Genomic DNA, 18,539 nt, shown 5'->3' with positions numbered 1-18,539 from the left:
GTTGGATGATTTCTTTTTTATCCCTTATTTTTTTGTAAAATATGACTAATGATATTAATATATGTCGACTAAACACTATTTTTAAGAACTTATATCTAGTATCTTGTGCAAGTCCTTAGGGCACAACGAGAACCTTTAGCATGATGTATCGATAATGTATATTGGTAAGAGCATAGAAGAAAATCCAAAATATAAAATGAAGATTAATCGAAAGTTTACTTTTAAAGGAGAGAAAATGCTCCTGTTTATAGATGACTTGAATGTGGTCAACATGTTCATACAATCCCCAATCACAAAACAGTGATAACATTACAAGTTTAACTACAAAGTTTATACTCCCAATAGCACAATATCTAACCCTTTGACACAACGTAGAAAGTGAAAAAAATTAAATTGTGTTTAAAATGTATATAAAAAAAAAGAAACAAGAGAATTGATAGTTAAACAACCATATAATAAAAAAGAAATAATGAAATATAAGAATAAAAGAAAAAAAAATGTATGATAAAAAGACTTAGAACCCATCTATTACACAAGGAGAATGGATTATAATACTTATAAATTCATAATTAGTTACACAGCTCTCTACTTGACAAAAGTTAGAGTAAGAGCAAAATTCTAATTACTGTTCTGGTCAAACAAAGAAAGTATATTTTGTTTATATGTGTGAAATCTTATTGTTAAATAATAAGAATTTTATCTAACACTTCTTTATCTTTTTTGTACGGTGGATAGGAAGATGGAAGGTAGTTCTAGGCTGAATTTATTTGACACATTGATAAGAGTCAGGGAACCGAGTTGACAAAACATGGTGTTTCAGCTTCATTAACAATGCGAAAATTCCATAGCATGGAATGTGCAGTAATGCCACTGCAAAGTACCTGCATAACAATTACAACTTATTAATAATGATCAATATCTTAAATGTGCTACAGCAAGGACTAGAGTAAAAACATAATATACCATTCTTTAATTACCATTTATATTAAAAGTTAACACCTGAAACTCTGATTTCGATAAGAAAACAAGACAAAAGTGATGGATAATTTCATATAAGAGAGATTATATATATATATATATATATATATATATATATATATATATATAAAAACTTGAGTTTAACCCACAAAAGAATTAACATCATTTTTAACTCAACTTCAAAACATTAGATTTATGAGACTTTTTTTCTTATATATGTTTAAATTTGTCATTTTTATCCCATCTAAAACTTCATATTCGTATTTGGATTATTCCCAACAAAAAACACTTCAAAAACTAGCTTTTAGTTTTCCTTTTGGTATTTAAAATTGAAACAATTTCACATGAAATCAAATTAATACCATAGTGGAGCATAAGAGGATGACAAATCAAGAAAAGGATAAGGCCACCTGTTTTTCCAGAGAAGAAAATTATGTTAGACAGTGATGTAAAAGGTGTTTTCATAGTATAATGAATTATGTATGACAACATAGTTGAAGACTTTATACCATATATAAATGCAAGCATGAACCATCCACTGAAAAATCACATATATGATTGTCCACTGGCAAAAGTATCCTATTCGAAACCAAGGGAATCTCTGCAGAAGGAAAAAAAATGTAAAGGGTAAGAATTTTCTGATGCATAAGCATTGGAAATGGACTAATAAATGGAATCAAATACAGGAACTCACCAGACAATTTAAAGCTGTGTCACCTATAAGGAAAACTGCATTGATTGAGTGCATAATCACTATCAACTGTCACAGAAAAATTATATCACATGGTTAAGAGCTATCTAGCTTAATTATATGATAGAAATTATAAAGAGGTATTGTTAGTCAATGGGGTCATAAATGATACTTACAAAATTTAGGTTGTAATCTTTGATGGTTAGAAATGGAACAATTATGAACCAAAATACACAATCAGTGAGTATGACTGCACCAGCATTAATCTGTTTACAAGTGAAGAGCAAAATCAATTATGTGGTAAATGGAGCAGCTATTTTCCCTTCCACTTTTGTAAGTAAAAGGCTGAAAGAAGAAACATGGAACAAAGTGTAACTCTGCAGGATAATCAGAATGTTGATCTCCTTAATCAATTTTGAGTAAAATCAGAGTTCAATGTTGTACTATGGACTAAACTCATCATAATAATAATAATTTTGATGGTATTTTGAAGAAGAAATTTCACCAAGACACAACAATAATAAAACATAAGCCCACCAGTATGTGTTTAATTTTTTCGCCTCTATTCATATGGAACTTAAACTCATTTGAAAAGTATACCTGGAATATTATTTGAAAAATATAACCCCAAATCCCTGCATGTTGGCGAATAACAACTTCTGAGGCTCTTAAGTTTTTCTCTCGGTCTGATAGACTATTAGAGCTTTGTGGTAGTGCAGAAGAATCATATATTCCTTGCTCTGCATCTGCTTCCACATTATCAACCTTATCCCCAGTTGCTTTCTTATGATATTGGTAGCATCCATGTATGGAGAGCAAAGATCCAAGCTGCAACATCAAGCACACAAGGAAAAGTGTAAGGTATTGCATTCTAAATTATATAAGAGTAACATCACAACAGAAAAATAAGATATGGGGTACTTATTCTTACCCCAAAATATATGGTGATTGTAGTGAAAGTCCACCTGTTTCACAAACCATTAAAAAATTAACTCAAATCAAACTTCAAAAAAAATCTCAGAATATGCCTTATCAATACAGTTAAAGTGGTTTCCATCTATTTGCTTACATAAGCATCATAAAACAGGTAATCAGTTACTTCATCAGAGGATTCTTTATTCAGACTCGTAACTAACTAATTTCACAAATGATTGGTGCTCAAATTATAAAGGACTAATTTCAAGAGCAGACAAAGAATAATATCAATCATACAAACAACCCCTTTAGCAAAATTACAGCTTGACTATAGTTTGATATTAACTCTGTTTAAAACATACTATACTTCAAATTTTTGTGTTTATGTTCCCTCCAACATAGAACAATGCTCCTATTCACACTGTCCCTTTCAATAGCAGACAAATTTTAAAGGAGATAAATTCAAGTAGGGAAGAAAACTTACTGAGTGTAGTAGTAGAAAATGCTTCCTCCATCAACAATGGAATTGATTATGAGAAGCACCAAAAGAGCAAAAAATGCCACCACTCTGAAAGCCATGAGCCATGCAGGGTGAATTCCTTTTAGGCAAGGCTTCCAAGTTTCATCCTCATACAAAGTTGCCGATGTTTCTTTTTCTGTTTCCCTGCTTCCATTGGTTTCTGGTTTTCTCAAACGCTCATACTTCCATAAAAGCAACGATGACAAGAACACTGAAACCAGAATCCATATTGAACAAAGAAGAACTCTCCAATTAAGCCAGTAACTGTGTGTGTTTGTCTTTGTAGTCATAATGGGCTGCCATGAGTCCTTGTGAGAGTCGGTTAGAAAGGCCATGATGAACTCACTTTACCTTCTTCTTCTAAGGTTTCTCACACTAACAATCTTAAGTTCGGGTGGTCTTTTTTCCACTCCCTAGATTATTACAAGATGGAAAAGAGAAATGTTGGGAAGAAAAAAACACGGTTAAAGAATGAGTAAGAAAATTTAACTGTCTCAAACAAAAATACCCAGCAAGAAAAGGTAGAAACTTTGAAATGGGTGTCATGAAATCAGAGCCCACCCATGGCTCTGAACTACAACTCATGAACAAATGAACAACCAAAGTAAAAGAGAACCATTTCATGCAACCAAAACAAATACAAGAGAACCTCAATGGAAAGTACTCATGGGTTTCGCATGCTTATCAATATATACACAGCTACAGAAATTTTGGGCCATTAAGAACAAAAGGTTGGAATTTTTAACCCATTTTGACCATGTTAACGTAGAGATTCCAAACTTAAGTGAAATTATTTTCAAAAGAAGATACACCGACAGTTCTAATAGTGCATTAATGGACTTATAAAGCGCGTAAAAAGGTGAGAGCTAGACTCTTAAGGAAAGAAAAGGTTGAAACTTGCAAGGGAAAGCAAAACAATGGGATGTGTACGAGAAGCGAAGATGCTTTGCTTCTTTGCTTTTGTATATAGAAAAAACAAAACCAAAGGGAAAGAAAAGAATGGTGCTTTGTGAACAAGTTTCTTCCCTTAGAATTTTTTTTGTAAGTTAATAATTTTAAGTAAAATTTGTTTTTAAAGTTTTGTTCTACCATTACTCATGCAAATTTTTTATTAACCAATGAAAGACATGCTGGTTGATTGTGAGGTTTTGTAGGATTACCAATCTTGTTTTTTAGTTATTGAAAAAAAACTGAAAGAACACAAAGGAAAGGGACTTTTGGATTTTGGGTTGGGAATTTGAGATGCTCGTTGTCTCACAGTGGATGCTTCATGTATGTAATAATCATATAACAGGCGTTTTTGTGAGTCATTAGTTGCTGTTAAAGGAAAGTGCTTAACTTATAACAAGACACACAGATAAAACTAAAAAAATGGAGATTGTAGAGTGGATTAGGGTGTAAGAAACCTCAACAGCATAAAGATTTCAACAATATTTTCAAAGATGATGTTGCTTGGGACAATTCATCAGGCTTACAATGCGTTGGATTTGATAAGTTTAAGATAAAATAAATATTTGATTATTTTACTAATCAATTTTGAGTTACAATTATGTTCCACTTCTTAACTTTCTTTAAAATACACTTGGTTTGGGTTCTATGCTATTGTTGCTGACACAATTATCGCATGATAGAAAGGAAAAATTGGAAGAATGAATAAAAGTTGTGAAGAGGTAGGCCTAAAGTGATGAGAGTGAAAGAATGAAAATGTTAATTGTTTGTGCTTTATTTGGGGTCCACTATGGGAGTTGAGAGAATAATTTGGTTAGAATTGGAACAACAGTAACTGCATGATCATTGTAATGATATAGATGCATGACTATGAACCATATCTGTTGCTCGGGTTTCTAATGCATCACAACTACATGCCACTTTCTTAATTTAGATTCCTCAATAAATATTCTTATTCCTTTCATTCTTTTTCATAAAATAGCATAATCTTATCTTTTCAAAAATAAATTAAAGGTTTGATGCTTTCATACATATAAAGAGAGAATTAATAAAAATTCTCTTATCCATTATCTGTTTTTCGCTAAACCCGTTCAAAATACAAAATTATCTAGATTCATAATTTTAACCATGGTTTTAATTTAAACATAATTACAATTATTATAAAATATTCTTTTATACGTAAGAAGTAATCATTTATGTATTTGAGTTAATAATTATTTTTAAAAAATATTTTTTGCATAAATTAAAATAAGTCATGCATTTTTTATTTAAAAATACCAAACAAAAAATTTGTTAAAAGTTAAGACACAACTTAATTTTTATTTATAAGAAAAAATAATTGATGTATTACTAAGAAAATTTAGTGCATTGTATATATTTCAAGTTGAACATAAAATTTATAATTTTTATTGAATCTAAAACTATGTATTTGAAAATCAAGAATTAATAGGTAGGTTGTGCATTTTGAGTAATTAAACTTTGTTGGTGATATGGTGGTGATTATACCGTGTCTGAATGGTTCTGTTCTGATTGAGAATTTATTGCTTAGACTTAAAGGAATTGATGATATGTAAGGTAAGATGAGATGATTATATGGGTATGGAATGTTTGTGTAAGTGTTTTGCACTTGGTTAAGTCTAGATTGTGTCTAGTTTCTCTAAAAAACTGTTTGAATGATTAAATTGTCATGTTATGGGTGTAATTGTTATGCTTTTGGTTGTTTGAGCTACTCATGTTTGAAATTCACGTGTTGGTAAGCTTAAGGTTGGATTGGAATCCGTATGGGATAATTAAGGCCTCTTGGAAATTTGAAATTGTTGTTATGTGGTTATCTGTGACTTGGTAATATGCAAAATGTTGGAATACCAATCGTTTGAACTATTTTTTAGTCTTTTAGTGACCATTGGTTGTGTGTGCGTAATTATTAATGACTCTTAATAGTGCTGGTTGTGTGTAATTGGATTGGATGCTTAAATAATTGTTTACAAGATTGAATGATATTAAATATATGCGGTTTCAACATGCCCATTGTATTCACATTGTGACCTTTTAAATGTCAGATTTTTTATGTGTTTGAACATTACATTGCTTGTAACCCATTACCATTGTTGGTGATGAAAATGGTTTGATGTTGTGAAATTTAACATTGGTGGTGGTTGTTTGAACTAATTATAGCTCTTAGGATTCTTGTTTCTTATGTTTAGTGTTTGGTTGATGCTGATATCTTTTAATTGAGGATCAAATCATTGAGTTGTTCTATGTGTGTTAGTATGATAATCTAGGCTATCTGAGCAAATTTGTAGCGGCTATTTTATTACAGCTGGTGGTGATGAAGATATTCATTATTGTTTGGACCGATTAAGGTCTCTAGGGGTTATTGTTTACTATTGGGTGGTTGTTGTTAGCGAGATTTCCAAATGGTTGGGATATGATGACAGAAGTGTTATATGTGATTTATGGGATTGAAATTCAAGGGATAAGATGTTGGTGAAATGGTTTTTCATGACAAATATATATTAGATGAACGTCACATTGTTGTACTAACCATAAGGTATGGTGGTGGTGGTTATGTTATTACTTATGTCTTCTTGTCACACTTTGTTAATTTGGGATTGTATCTTTCCTCTTTCGAGGAGGTAGAAAGGTAGTCCTCTTTTGCAAGGTGTAGAAAGGTGGATCTCTTCGTCTTTAAGAGACAATGGAAGAGATGGTTCTTTTCATTCATGATGAGCGATAGAAGGGACTAAGATTCAAGTGTTGTCATTTCCTCTTGCAATGGGGTAGAAAGGGATAAATGTCTCACTGGTAGGTTCCAGCTCATGCTGAGATTAGTGCTAATGTGAGCAACTTGGAGGTTTTACTCATAAGCCTTGAGGAGCAAGGGAGATAGGTTCGAAGCTACGGTAAAGGACCACTCAAATCGTCCTATTTTGGTAAACGAATGGTGTGATGAACTATGGAAGATGACATACGTTTATAGATATGGCTAGTATAGGCACGTGTTGCCTTTAATGGACAGGTTGTGTAGAGCTAATGAATTGATCATGATTCCTTAGGGAATGCATAGGTGGTTATTGTATTGTTTGTTATAGTTTAACTGTGTATTAAAGTTATTTGGTGTGATAAAGGATCATGATAAGGACTTAACAATTAAGTTATAAATTATGTATTGGTTTTGATATTTATTCTATTAGGTCACTCATACTTGTTTGTGTGTGTGACGCTGATCATATAACGTTTGTATTATACGAGAGCAAATGGAGATATTTTAGGTACTAAGTAGACGCTTCAGAGAGAGAAATTGTTATCTAAGGTTTCCTATCAATTATATTTATTTTAGAAAAATGATTTTAAGAATTTATGTATTGGTTTATAGATTAATTCTATATTTGGTTTTGTAAGTATTAATTAACATTTGTATTTATTAATGTGTACAATTGGGGATTTTTGATGATGTTACAAAAAGGTTTTAAGTTTCAAGACGTTTTAGTCACTCTATAGTGAATAAAGGATGCATGATGCGCATGTTTAACATGACTAAATGTTAGTCATGGAAACATAAAAAAGTGATGAACATAAATAATGATTATCATGAAATAATCAAATTAATGATGAAAACATAAACATATATAGGAATCTATAGGACACTGTATAAAAAATATTTTGAATAATTTAACTAAGAATTTTCACATGTAAGAGATACTTAATTTTGCATTAAATCTCAATAATATTGGTAATTAAATTTATTGAAATCCATATAGAAAATAAAAAAAAGTGAGTGTAAAGAACTTCTGAAAACATTTTATATCGAATGGAATTTTACAGTATGAAATATTGTTCACTGAATCTTAAACTCATTTTGTAAACATCTCCTCTTAAAATGCTGTAAATTGCTTTTGCCAGTTGAAAACTGAAAAAGGAGAGAGGTAATGATGTTTATGTACATAAGATTTTGTGAAATCTTCCTTTGGATTTTTGGGTTTGGTAAGAGCAATAATGATTATGGAAGAGACCCACGTTTCTAAAAAGGTTTTTCTTTTTAAATAGCTGTTATTTCATATATTTTGATAGAATGATGATTTCTCATTAGAGCGGTCAAAATGGTCATTCGACTCGACGTGACCGGTAAACTATGGATTTGTTACTTAGTGAGTCAATCCAATCTGATTCATTTATTAGTGAGTCAGAAAAATTCGAACCTGACCCATCTCACCACGGGTTGGTGGGTAAATGGGTTGACTCATTGGCTCACTTAATTACAATTTTTTTAAAATAAAAAAAATTACAAACTTTCTATAATTTAAATCTAAACAAATTTCATTCCCAAATTTCACTCCCAACATGGGTGTTTAACTAATTTTGAAAATAAGAAACTTAAATAAATTTTTCAAGCAAAAACAAAACAATAAATATTTTTTTATAAAATTAAAATTAAATTTTAATAAAATAAAATTAGGTAAGTGAGTTGGTGGGCCAACCTGGCCCACCACGGGTTAAAATCTGACTCACATAAAAAAGATACAATTTTTTTAAACTCAATCCAGCTCAAACCCGTAGTGGGTCGGATTGATCCGCGGGTTGTAACCCATTTTGACAGTTCTATTTGTGATTATTAATTAATTAACAACGTAACACTACTTTTGAACTTTACTTTTGCACACTCCTCTTCAACTTATTGTCATAAAATACTACAAAAAGTTATGGTAGAGGAAAAAGGTACATAAATTAGTTTCAACCATTAATTATCATTTGAAAAAAATCAATCATTCATCTTTCATTCAAGAACAAGAAGAAATATTTACCTTAACGAGACAAAAATAATCAAGAACGTGCATAGGATAACAAAATAACTTTAAAGGGTTATTTTTGGTCATTAGAATTTAACCAAGATAGATGGATGAAAGGATATGACGAAAGAATAAGAAAATATATTAATGACTATTTTATCTTGTGTTTTGTATGTAATAGATAACTTCTCAAGCACAAAATTATATATATATATATATATATATATATATATATATATATATATATATATAATATGTATATAATAAATAAATGTTATTATAAAAGTGATGGCGTAGAAAATGATTATAATATGATAATGATTATGAAAATCATAAATATTAAATGGTGATGTTAATAAGAATTATAGCATTAATAATAATAATAATAATAATAGAAAAATATAGTTATAATAATAATAAAATAGTATAATAACACTAATTATTAATTATGTAATAGTTGTAATAACATGAAAATAATAATATTGATTATTACTATAAATATATAAATATAGAAATGTCAAAATAAATTGAAATTCATCAAGTAATATGGTTTATCACCGGTTCAAGTTAAGTTTGGTTAAAAAAAAAGTAAATTTTCTAAATATAAGTTAGATTAAATTTAGTTTATTTTAAGTCAAACTAAACATGTTCGAGTCAGGTTTAATTTAGATAATTTTAAATTAATAAATAAAATAAAGTGAGATAATTTTTTTTTATTTCACTAATTCCCTAAAAAGTAAATTAAAAATGAAAATAAAATATAATATCTTATTTTGTTATATGATTGGCAATTGACTCTTAGTCCACTTAAAATTTTGAATATGAACTTTTAATACAGTTCAAATCCAATTAAATATATATTAAATAAGATTATAGCTATTTTGATATAAATTTTAAATATGTAAATATTTAAAAAAAAATAAAAATTAGATGTTTATGTTTTGTTTTATTTGAAATTTTATCTTAGTGAAACTCTTTTATTTAAATTTTAGTTAAATCTTGAGAAGATTTTGATTGTGATAAAATTTTAAAGTTAAGTAGGAAGTAAGATGACGAGTATAGTAAAGTGATTAGAATAGATATTTTGTAATAGATTCAATTATTATTATTAAGAGCGGATTTCTTTTTCTTTTTCTTTTTTGTTTTTGAGTAATTGGTTATGAAGAGATATTATTGATGTATGGATTGATAATATGGAGAGATCATTATTGTTTGAGCGATAGTGTGGATGTTCAAATGATGATGTAGTTACATACATTTGCTTGACCTTGTATGACTTTTCTATAGCTTATATATAGGCTAGGTTTGTTAGAGTCTATAAGTTCCTTTTATTATAATACAATATTAGTTTTTTTTTCTTGTCATGGTATTAGAGTCATTAGTAGAGTTCATAGTGAGATTTGTTTTTTGTTGGACATATTATTATATTCGTTATCATGTCGCTATCGGACCATCCATTTAATGTTTAGTCTTACACTCGAGATGTATATACCTCGGTGAAAGAGGAGTGTTAGAAGTTTTACATTGTCTACATATAAGACCAATTTAAAATATATAAGTAGATACAAACATCATCTTACAATCTAGTTTTGTAAGATTGAGTTAGACTTAAAATTCACTTTTTTGTCACGATATTATGAGCGGAAGCATCATGACCTCTACAAGTTCTCAACCGAACTCCACCACACAAAATTTTTCTTCCTCCAGTGCATCCTTCACTCCTCACGTTTTTCCCATAATTGTCACTACTAAATTAGATGAAGAGAATTTCCTTGCTTGGCAACATCAAGTGTTTGACACCCTCCGCAATCTCGATCTTTTTCACTTTCTTGATGCATATGTTGTTCCATCTTGATATCTTTCATCCACAAATGCTTCCAACAACACTTTAAACCCATTGTATTCTCAATATCAATGCTGAGATCAATTAATAGTTTTTTGGCTCCTTGCATCTATGACCAACATGATGCTCACCAAGATGGTTGGCTCCCACTGCTGAAATATAGACCAAACTCACCATTTATTTTGCAAGCCATTCTAGAGCCAAAATAAAGAAACACAAGATTCAACTCAAGACCAACAAGAAAGATAAGTCCATTACAAGGTATCTTTTGGACATCAAACGCACTGTAGACTCCCTTCTTGTCATTGGATCTCATGTCACAAATGAAGAACACATTGAAGCCATTCTATCCGACCTTCTACATGAGTACGATGCCTTTATAACGTCCATTATTCTCTCCCTTTAAACTACTAACACTCCTTTCTTGCAACAACTTTCATTATCAATAACTTGCCTACCTGTTTTAAATAATCAAACACTTAATCAAGTTTTGTTTAACAAACAATAGATTATATGTTTTCAAAATCTTTGGGGTCACCTATTTTCCTCTACTCCATCCACACAACTCAAAATCTTTGGGTGCATGCGGTTATACACAGATCGAAGGTCTTGACTACTCCACCACTTTCAGCCCTATCGTCAAACCCACCACGATCCACATCATCCTATCCCTTGTCATTTCTTCATGTTATGTAGTAAGGATATTTATGTAATAACATAAATATCTTAGATATTTTAGACAGTTAAAATATCAGTCAAAGCCACTAACCACACTTTTAGGTAAGGTGGTTATTTTTATTCTTTATAAATACAATGACAGGACCCCAGTCCAGGTATGTTCTCTTTAGGCTCTAGAGATCTTGAATAATATTTCAGAGCAGTATCCAATTACTTTCTTCTGAGCTTCAGCTCCATAACTCATATCTGACTTGAACGTCGGAGTATCTTTGCAGGTACCTCCCCCTCCTTTGGTGAATACGAAGGACAACAGTTGAAGAAATGCAAGCATCCCAGACATCCAGCAGAGACACACAGGAAAATGTACACCGAAACATTTTGGCGCCCACCGTGGGGCCGAGTGCAATCCCAAAGAAGCCACAAGGGAGCCTCGGCCTCCACGAATCATTTTTTCGGATAAGCTACTCCATCAAGATGAAGCTGCCGCATCACTCCAGGATTCTCCTCCGTGAGCCATTGACGCCACCACGAGCACCTCTACGAAAACGCTGATCCTACGACAGTGGTGGAGACCACCGAACTGATACATCTCAACAGAAACAACCCACACCAGCACCTCCATTGACGCCACTCCTCAGATCCCAAAGCGCGCAATCAAACCAAACCCAGATCACGAGTTTCACAAGCTCGTTCATCATTTTCCTCGGAGACCTTCATTCATATCTGCAAAGAGGAAACGGTGCAAATCAGAACTCATTCATTTCCGCCTTCACTACGAAAAGACCATTCTTACTCCCTCACCCTTTAATCATCAGCTAGTTTTTCCATAACTACTTGGAAATCCCAAATCTGTGAACCCCTCATGCGGGTCTCGTAACAAAGGCCACCAAACTCATCTTCCATCAGCAATCATGCACCTATGTCGTCATCACCATCTCCATGCCTTCATCGTCGCCACTGCGAAGATCAAAACCACAATTCCTAATTTTCCAAATTCCCAGTTACACCAAAAATCGTAGAACAACGGGAACCCTAAATTCCCAAATCGCAACCCAAAACTCAATAGCGCCGCCGCTTTTTCAAATCACTGCATCGCTGTCAACGCTATCTTCACGCCTTCAAAATGGCGAATTCTTCACACAGGAATCGAAACCCCAAGGAACAGAATCGAGATTGAGCAGCGAAAACCCTAAATCCCCAAATTGAGACTAAGAACAGAAAAGCCTCCGCCGCGTCACCAGGCGCTGCTGTCACAGGGGCACCACCGAATCATCCTCCATCGCCGCCTCGGCTCAGACAAGCGCCACCTTCACCAGCGGCAACACCTGCATCTCCAATTGGCGTTGTCTCCAACCATTCCACAGTGTGATTGACTCTAGGGTTTTTTGGGGTAAAGATAGATTTTGCAGAGAGGCGGGAGGAAGACGGTTGTCACCCAGGGTAAACACTTTCGGTGTCTGGTCAAACCCATTCTCCACGTCTCCCGCAACCCCCGCGTAACCCACGCGTCATTCAGTTTTGCCTCCACGTCATCCAACCCAATTTCTATTCCTCAAATACTCCCACGTTCGACCTCGACTTTCGGCTTCGAGGACGCTCGACAATCACAATGTACGAGCGTCCAAACTGTCAGCCTCGCGTACGCCAATGACGTTCGTCCTGGAACGTCCCTAGCCCAGCCTCGCGTACGACATTGACGTTCAGCCTGGAGCGTTCGTCTCTCCGCTCAGCATCGACATTCAGTCCCTTGCGCTCGACTAGACCGCTCGACAACTCATGAGTACAAAAGCCTCCGCCGCGTCACCAGGCGCTGCTGTCACAGGGGCACCACCGAATCATCCTCCATCGCCGCCTCGGCTCAGACAAGCGCCACCTTCACCAGCGGCAACACCTGCATCTCCAATTGGCGTTGTCTCCAACCATTCCACAGTGTGATTGACTCTAGGGTTTTTTGGGGTAAAGATAGATTTTGCAGAGAGGCGGGAGGAAGACGGTTGTCACCCAGGGTAAACACTTTCGGTGTCTGGTCAAACCCATTCTCCACGTCTCCCGCAACCCCCGCGTAACCCACGCGTCATTCAGTTTTGCCTCCACGTCATCCAACCCAATTTCTATTCCTCAAATACTCCCACGTTCGACCTCGACTTTCGGCTTCGAGGACGCTCGACAATCACAATGTACGAGCGTCCAAACTGTCAGCCTCGCGTACGCCAATGACGTTCGTCCTGGAACGTCCCTAGCCCAGCCTCGCGTACGACATTGACGTTCAGCCTGGAGCGTTCGTCTCTCCGCTCAGCATCGACATTCAGTCCCTTGCGCTCGACTAGACCGCTCGACAACTCATGAGTACGAGCGTCCAAACAGCCGGACGTTCGTCCTCACCCTTCGGAAACGAACGCTCGACACTCAATGTGGACGAGCGTTCAAACAGCAGCCGCTCGTCCTCGTCTTTATATCCGAACGCTCCACACTCAATGTGGACGACCGTTCAATAAGCAGACCGTTCGTCATCACCCTTCGGACTTAAACGCTCGACAGTGCCTGTGGACGAGCGTTCAGCAGACAACCGTTCGTCCTGAAGCGCCGCAAGTTCAGACTCGCGTACGTCAAGGACGTTCGTCCTGAGACGTCCCGCAATCAGCCTTGCGTTCGGCCTTTCGGTTGTGAGGACGTTCGATCTCTATCGCTCGACAAATTTTCAAGACGAGCGTTAACAAACCGCTCGACAATCAATGTGACGAGCGCTCAAACCGTCCTCTCGCCCAGCCGCTCGACTCTCCACTTGGTTTAGGTCGCTCTACAAACAACGCGACGAACATTCAAATCATTCCCGACGTTCGTCCACTCGATCACCAATGTTCGTCCACTCCATCCTCAACGTTCGTTCACTCCGTCACCACCGCTCGGCCATCCATGGCCTCTCCAACGGTCATCGACGTACCTGCTTGCACGCTCGACGCTCGGCCTCGACGTTCTTGCTCGCACGCTCGACGTTCGGCCTCGACGTTCCTGCTCGCAAGCTCGACAATCAGTGTGTGCGAGCGCCCAACGGCCAACGTTCGGACTCGACGTTCCCGTTCGCGCGCTCGACGTTCGTCCTCGACGTTCGTCATCAACGTTCCTGCTCGCACGCTCGACAATCAGTGTGTGCGAGCGCCCAACAGCCAACGTTCAGCCTCGATGTTCCTGCTCGAACGCTCGACGTTCGGCCTCGACGTTCCTGCTCGCACGCTCGACAATCAGTGTGTGCGAGCGCCCAACTGCCAACGTTCGACCTCGACGTTCAAGGAGTCGAACGCTCGACAATACCTGTGGACGAGCGACCAAGCATTCAGCCGTTCGTCCTCACACTCGGCCTCTCGACATCTACAGCTCGACCATCTACGGCACGTCCTATTAACGTTCGGCCACCAGGTTTGCAACTTGATCAAAATCCATATGCCTACATGCTTAATATTATTTCTTACAGTGCAGATAAACATATCTTGTACATAAAAGCAGACACTTGAAAGCCGATCATCCTGAAGCACTTCTAAACCCAGCAGATGTTCGCCCAAGAACACCCACGTACATAAAGGGATACACTCCCGCTGGCCGATGTTCGCCCTAGAACACCCAGCTGCATCGAGCAACACGTGCATAAAGGGATACACTCCCGCTGGCCGATGTTCGCCCTAGAACACCCAGCTGCATCGAGCAACACGTGCATAAAGGGATACACTCCCGCTGGCCGATGTTCGCCCTAGAACACCCAGCTGCATCGAGCAACACGTGCATAAAGGGATACACTCCCACTGGCCGATGTTCGCCCTAGAACACCCAGCTGCATCGAGCAACACGTGCATAAAGGGATACACTCCCGCTGGCCGATGTTCGCCCTAGAACACCCAGCTGCATCGAACAAAGGGACACACTCTCGCTGGTAGATGTTCGCCCCAGAACACCCAAACAATCAAACTTAGGGGACCATCCCCATAGCCTAGCTTATGTTCGCCCAAGAACATCTACTTTCAAAGAATCTGTCGTTCAACATCGAAGGCGTTCGTCATTTGGTCTCAACGCTCGACATTCAATTGTCAACGAGCATCCACTCAGTCAGCGTTCGGCCTCAACGCTCGACAAACAATTGTCAACGAGCGTCCACTCGGTCAGTCGTTCGGCCTCAACGCTCGACATTCGATTATCAACGAACGTCCACTCAGTCAGCGTTCGGCCTCAACGCTCGACAAACAATTGTCAACGAGCGTCCACTCGGTCAGTCGTTCGGCCTCAACGCTCGACATTCAATTGTCAACGAGCATCCACTCAGTCAGCGTTCGGCCTCAACGCTCGACAAACAATTGTCAACGAGCGTCCACTTAGTCAGTCGTTCGGCCTCAGCGCTCGACATTCAATTGTCAACGAGCGTCCACTCGGTCAGTCGTTCGGCCTCAACGCTCGACATTCGATTATCAACGAACGTCCACTCAGTCAGTCGTTCGGCTTCAACGCTCGACATTCAATTGTCAGCGAGCGTCCACTCAGTCAGTCGTTCGGCCTCAACGCTCGACATTCAATTGTCAACGAGCGTCCACTCGGTCAGTCGTTCGGTCTCAACGCTCGACATTCAATTGTCAACGAGCATCCACTCAGTCAGCGTTCGGCCTCAACGCTCGACAAACAATTGTCAACGAGCGTCCACTTAGTCAGTCGTTCGGCCTCAACGCTCGACATTCGATTATCAACGAACGTCCACTCAGTCAGTCGTTCGGCTTCAACGCTCGACATTCAATTGTCAGCGAGCGTCCACTCAGTCAGTCGTTCGGCCTCAACGCTCAACATTCAATTGTCAAAGAGCGTCCTCATGATCGGCCTCGCATGCCACTCGGCCTCCACCGCTCGGTCATACGTATCCTCACGTTCGGCCTCACTTGCTCCAGCTTTTTGCCGTTTGGCTTCGCCTCCTTTTGGTCCATCAAATTCAACCACTCGGTCACGTTCAATCCACACATGAGCAATGACCAGGAACACGCTCTATAATTACAGCAAAGACAGCCTCCCTCAAACTCATAAGTCCTATAGTTACCACGTCAACGGTTAACTCGGACTTGGGGGGCATGTTATGTAGTAAGGATATTTATGTAATAACATAAATATCTTAGATATTTTAGACAGTTAAAATATCAGTCAAAGCCACTAACCACACTTTTAGGTAAGATGGTTATTTTTATTCTTTATAAATACAATGACAGGACCCCAGTCCAGGTACGTTCTCTTTAGGCTCTAGAGATCCTGAATAATATTTCAGAGCAGTATCCAATTACTCTCTTCTGAGCTTCAGCTCCATAACTCATCTGACTTGAACGTCGGAGTATCTTTGCAGGTACCTCCCCCTCCTTTGGTGAATACGAAGGACAACAGTTGAAGAAATGCAAGCATCCCAGACATCCAGCAGAGACACACAGAAAAATGTACACCGAAACACTTCACATTAGTGCATTCATCAACTTGACATCAATAACATGTTCTTACATGGAGATTTTCAAGAAACTGTTTTCATGGAACAACCACCTGGTTTCTCATCTAATTTCACTCACATGTGCCAACTTAACAAAGCCATCTACGGACTCAAACAGGCACTTCGGGCTTCGTATAAAAAATTTAGCACAACTTTGGCTTGTCTTGGTTTCACTCCCACGATAAGTGATCCTTATCTTTTCATTAAAACTACGGTGAACTCTGTCATTTATATACTCATATTGTCGATGATATACTTGTTACAGGAACATCAAAGTCTGATATCACTCGTCTCATTTCAACATTGAATAAAACCTTTGCTCTGAAAGATCTTGGTAGACTTCATTATTTCCTTGGGTTTGAAGTTAATTGGACAACCACTAGCTCTTTTCATCTAATTCAAACTCATTACATTCATGATCTTCTTACCAAAGTCAAAATGCTTAACGTTAATCCTTAACCTTCTTCAATTATCACATCGCTCAAACTTTGTGCTAATGAAACGTTTTCCTTCGATGATTATACTCTCTATCGCCAAATAGTGGTAGCTCTCTGGTACCAAACCTTTACGAGACCAAACCCTTTTGTCGTGAACAAAGTATGTCAGTTTATGCAAAAACCTCAACAACACCATTGGAAAATAGTTAAAAGGATTATGTGATATGTAGATGGAACCAGTACTCATGGTTTTCTCATCAATCCATGCTCTCATCTCACCATCAAAGGCTTCTTCGATGTTGATTGGGGATTAGATCTTGATGACTGGAAGTCAACTTCTTGCTATTGCATATAACTGGGCTCAAACCTTATTTCATGGTTGTCTAAGAAACAAAAGGTGTTATCGCGGGGCACCACTAAGGCAAAATATCGAAAAGCTTTGCGTCTGTTGTCACAGATATCAAATGGGCTATTTCTCTTTTGCATGAACTACGACTTTCTCATCACACAACTATGGTTTATTTAGACAACCAAAGTGCAGTGCTTCTTACTCAAAATATTGTCCTTCATTCACGAACATTTTGAACTTGATTTATATTATGTTCATGATCAAGTACAGAAAATCAATTCGTTGTCAAGCACATTCCTTCCATGTTTCAAGTAGCTGACATTTTTACTAAGCCCATTTAAGGAGCTTTTTACCTCTGCCATTGTACTAAACTTAAGCTAGCTAATTTACATCACTCACCTTAAGTTCACATGTGCATGATAATCATTAATGCTTTCTATTATCTTGTTGCGTTCGTTGTTTGACCTTGCATGGCTTTTCTGTAGTTTCTATATAGGCTAGGTTTGTCATTCTCTATAAGTAACTTTTATCATAATACAATCTATTTCTATGTCCTGTTACTCTCTCTCACTCTCTAGTTATCAAAATATGTTTAGGTTAATTTTAATTTAAGATCGCCTAGGCAAGACAAAGTTGGATTCTTTGAGCGAGGTTGAAGTGAAGATTTCTTAAGTGGGATTAAGGGAAAGAAAATAAACAATTGATATTGAGGTGACAAAATCCTAGTCAAGCAGAAACTAATGATGCATAGATTAAGGTCAAGTCAACAATAAATTAATTGAGTTCAAAATGAGATCAACCTCATTCATGTATAGTTAATAATGTTTTAATCAAGAGTGAACTAAATATTTTTTGTTAAGGATAAATAGATGATTTCTGAGTTAAGACTGAGTTGA

At 36.8% G+C, this 18,539-nt stretch overlaps 1 protein-coding gene across 1 annotated transcript; it reads right to left on the bottom strand.

Moving 5' to 3' along the window:
* Positions 1 to 453: 453 nt before the first annotated feature.
* Positions 454 to 4,009, bottom strand: LOC108330782 (uncharacterized). Its single transcript, XM_017565329.2, has 8 exons — positions 3,069 to 4,009; positions 2,601 to 2,634; positions 2,270 to 2,497; positions 1,846 to 1,935; positions 1,673 to 1,738; positions 1,488 to 1,579; positions 1,341 to 1,388; positions 454 to 881 (listed from the first exon to the last, which is right to left on the bottom strand). Exons 1-8 carry the CDS (start codon positions 3,437 to 3,439, stop codon positions 764 to 766), a joined length of 1,047 nt encoding a protein of 348 aa, XP_017420818.1. The 5' UTR covers positions 3,440 to 4,009; the 3' UTR covers positions 454 to 763.
* Between the last annotated feature and the right edge of the window lie 14,530 nt (positions 4,010 to 18,539).

The sequence above is a fragment of the Vigna angularis genome, chromosome 4 (assembly GCF_016808095.1).
Source record: "Vigna angularis cultivar LongXiaoDou No.4 chromosome 4, ASM1680809v1, whole genome shotgun sequence".
Classification (NCBI taxonomy): domain Eukaryota; kingdom Viridiplantae; phylum Streptophyta; class Magnoliopsida; order Fabales; family Fabaceae; genus Vigna; species Vigna angularis.
Note: the sequence above shows the minus strand (reverse complement) of the source record. Positions and strands in the feature narration are given on the sequence as shown.

What these genes read in the sequence shown, in the direction of transcription:
- LOC108330782 (XM_017565329.2), bottom strand. Translation starts at nt 3,439, where the DNA reads ATGGCCTTTCTAACCGACTCTCACAAGGACTCATGGCAGCCCATTATG. An exon ending in ATTTTCTACTACTACACTCA is followed by an intron (nt 2,635 to 3,068) that starts GTAAGTTTTCTT and finishes TTTGTGAAACAG; the next exon opens with GTGGACTTTCACTACAATCA. An exon ending in CAATCACCATATATTTTGGG is followed by an intron (nt 2,498 to 2,600) that starts GTAAGAATAAGT and finishes TTGATGTTGCAG; the next exon opens with CTTGGATCTTTGCTCTCCAT.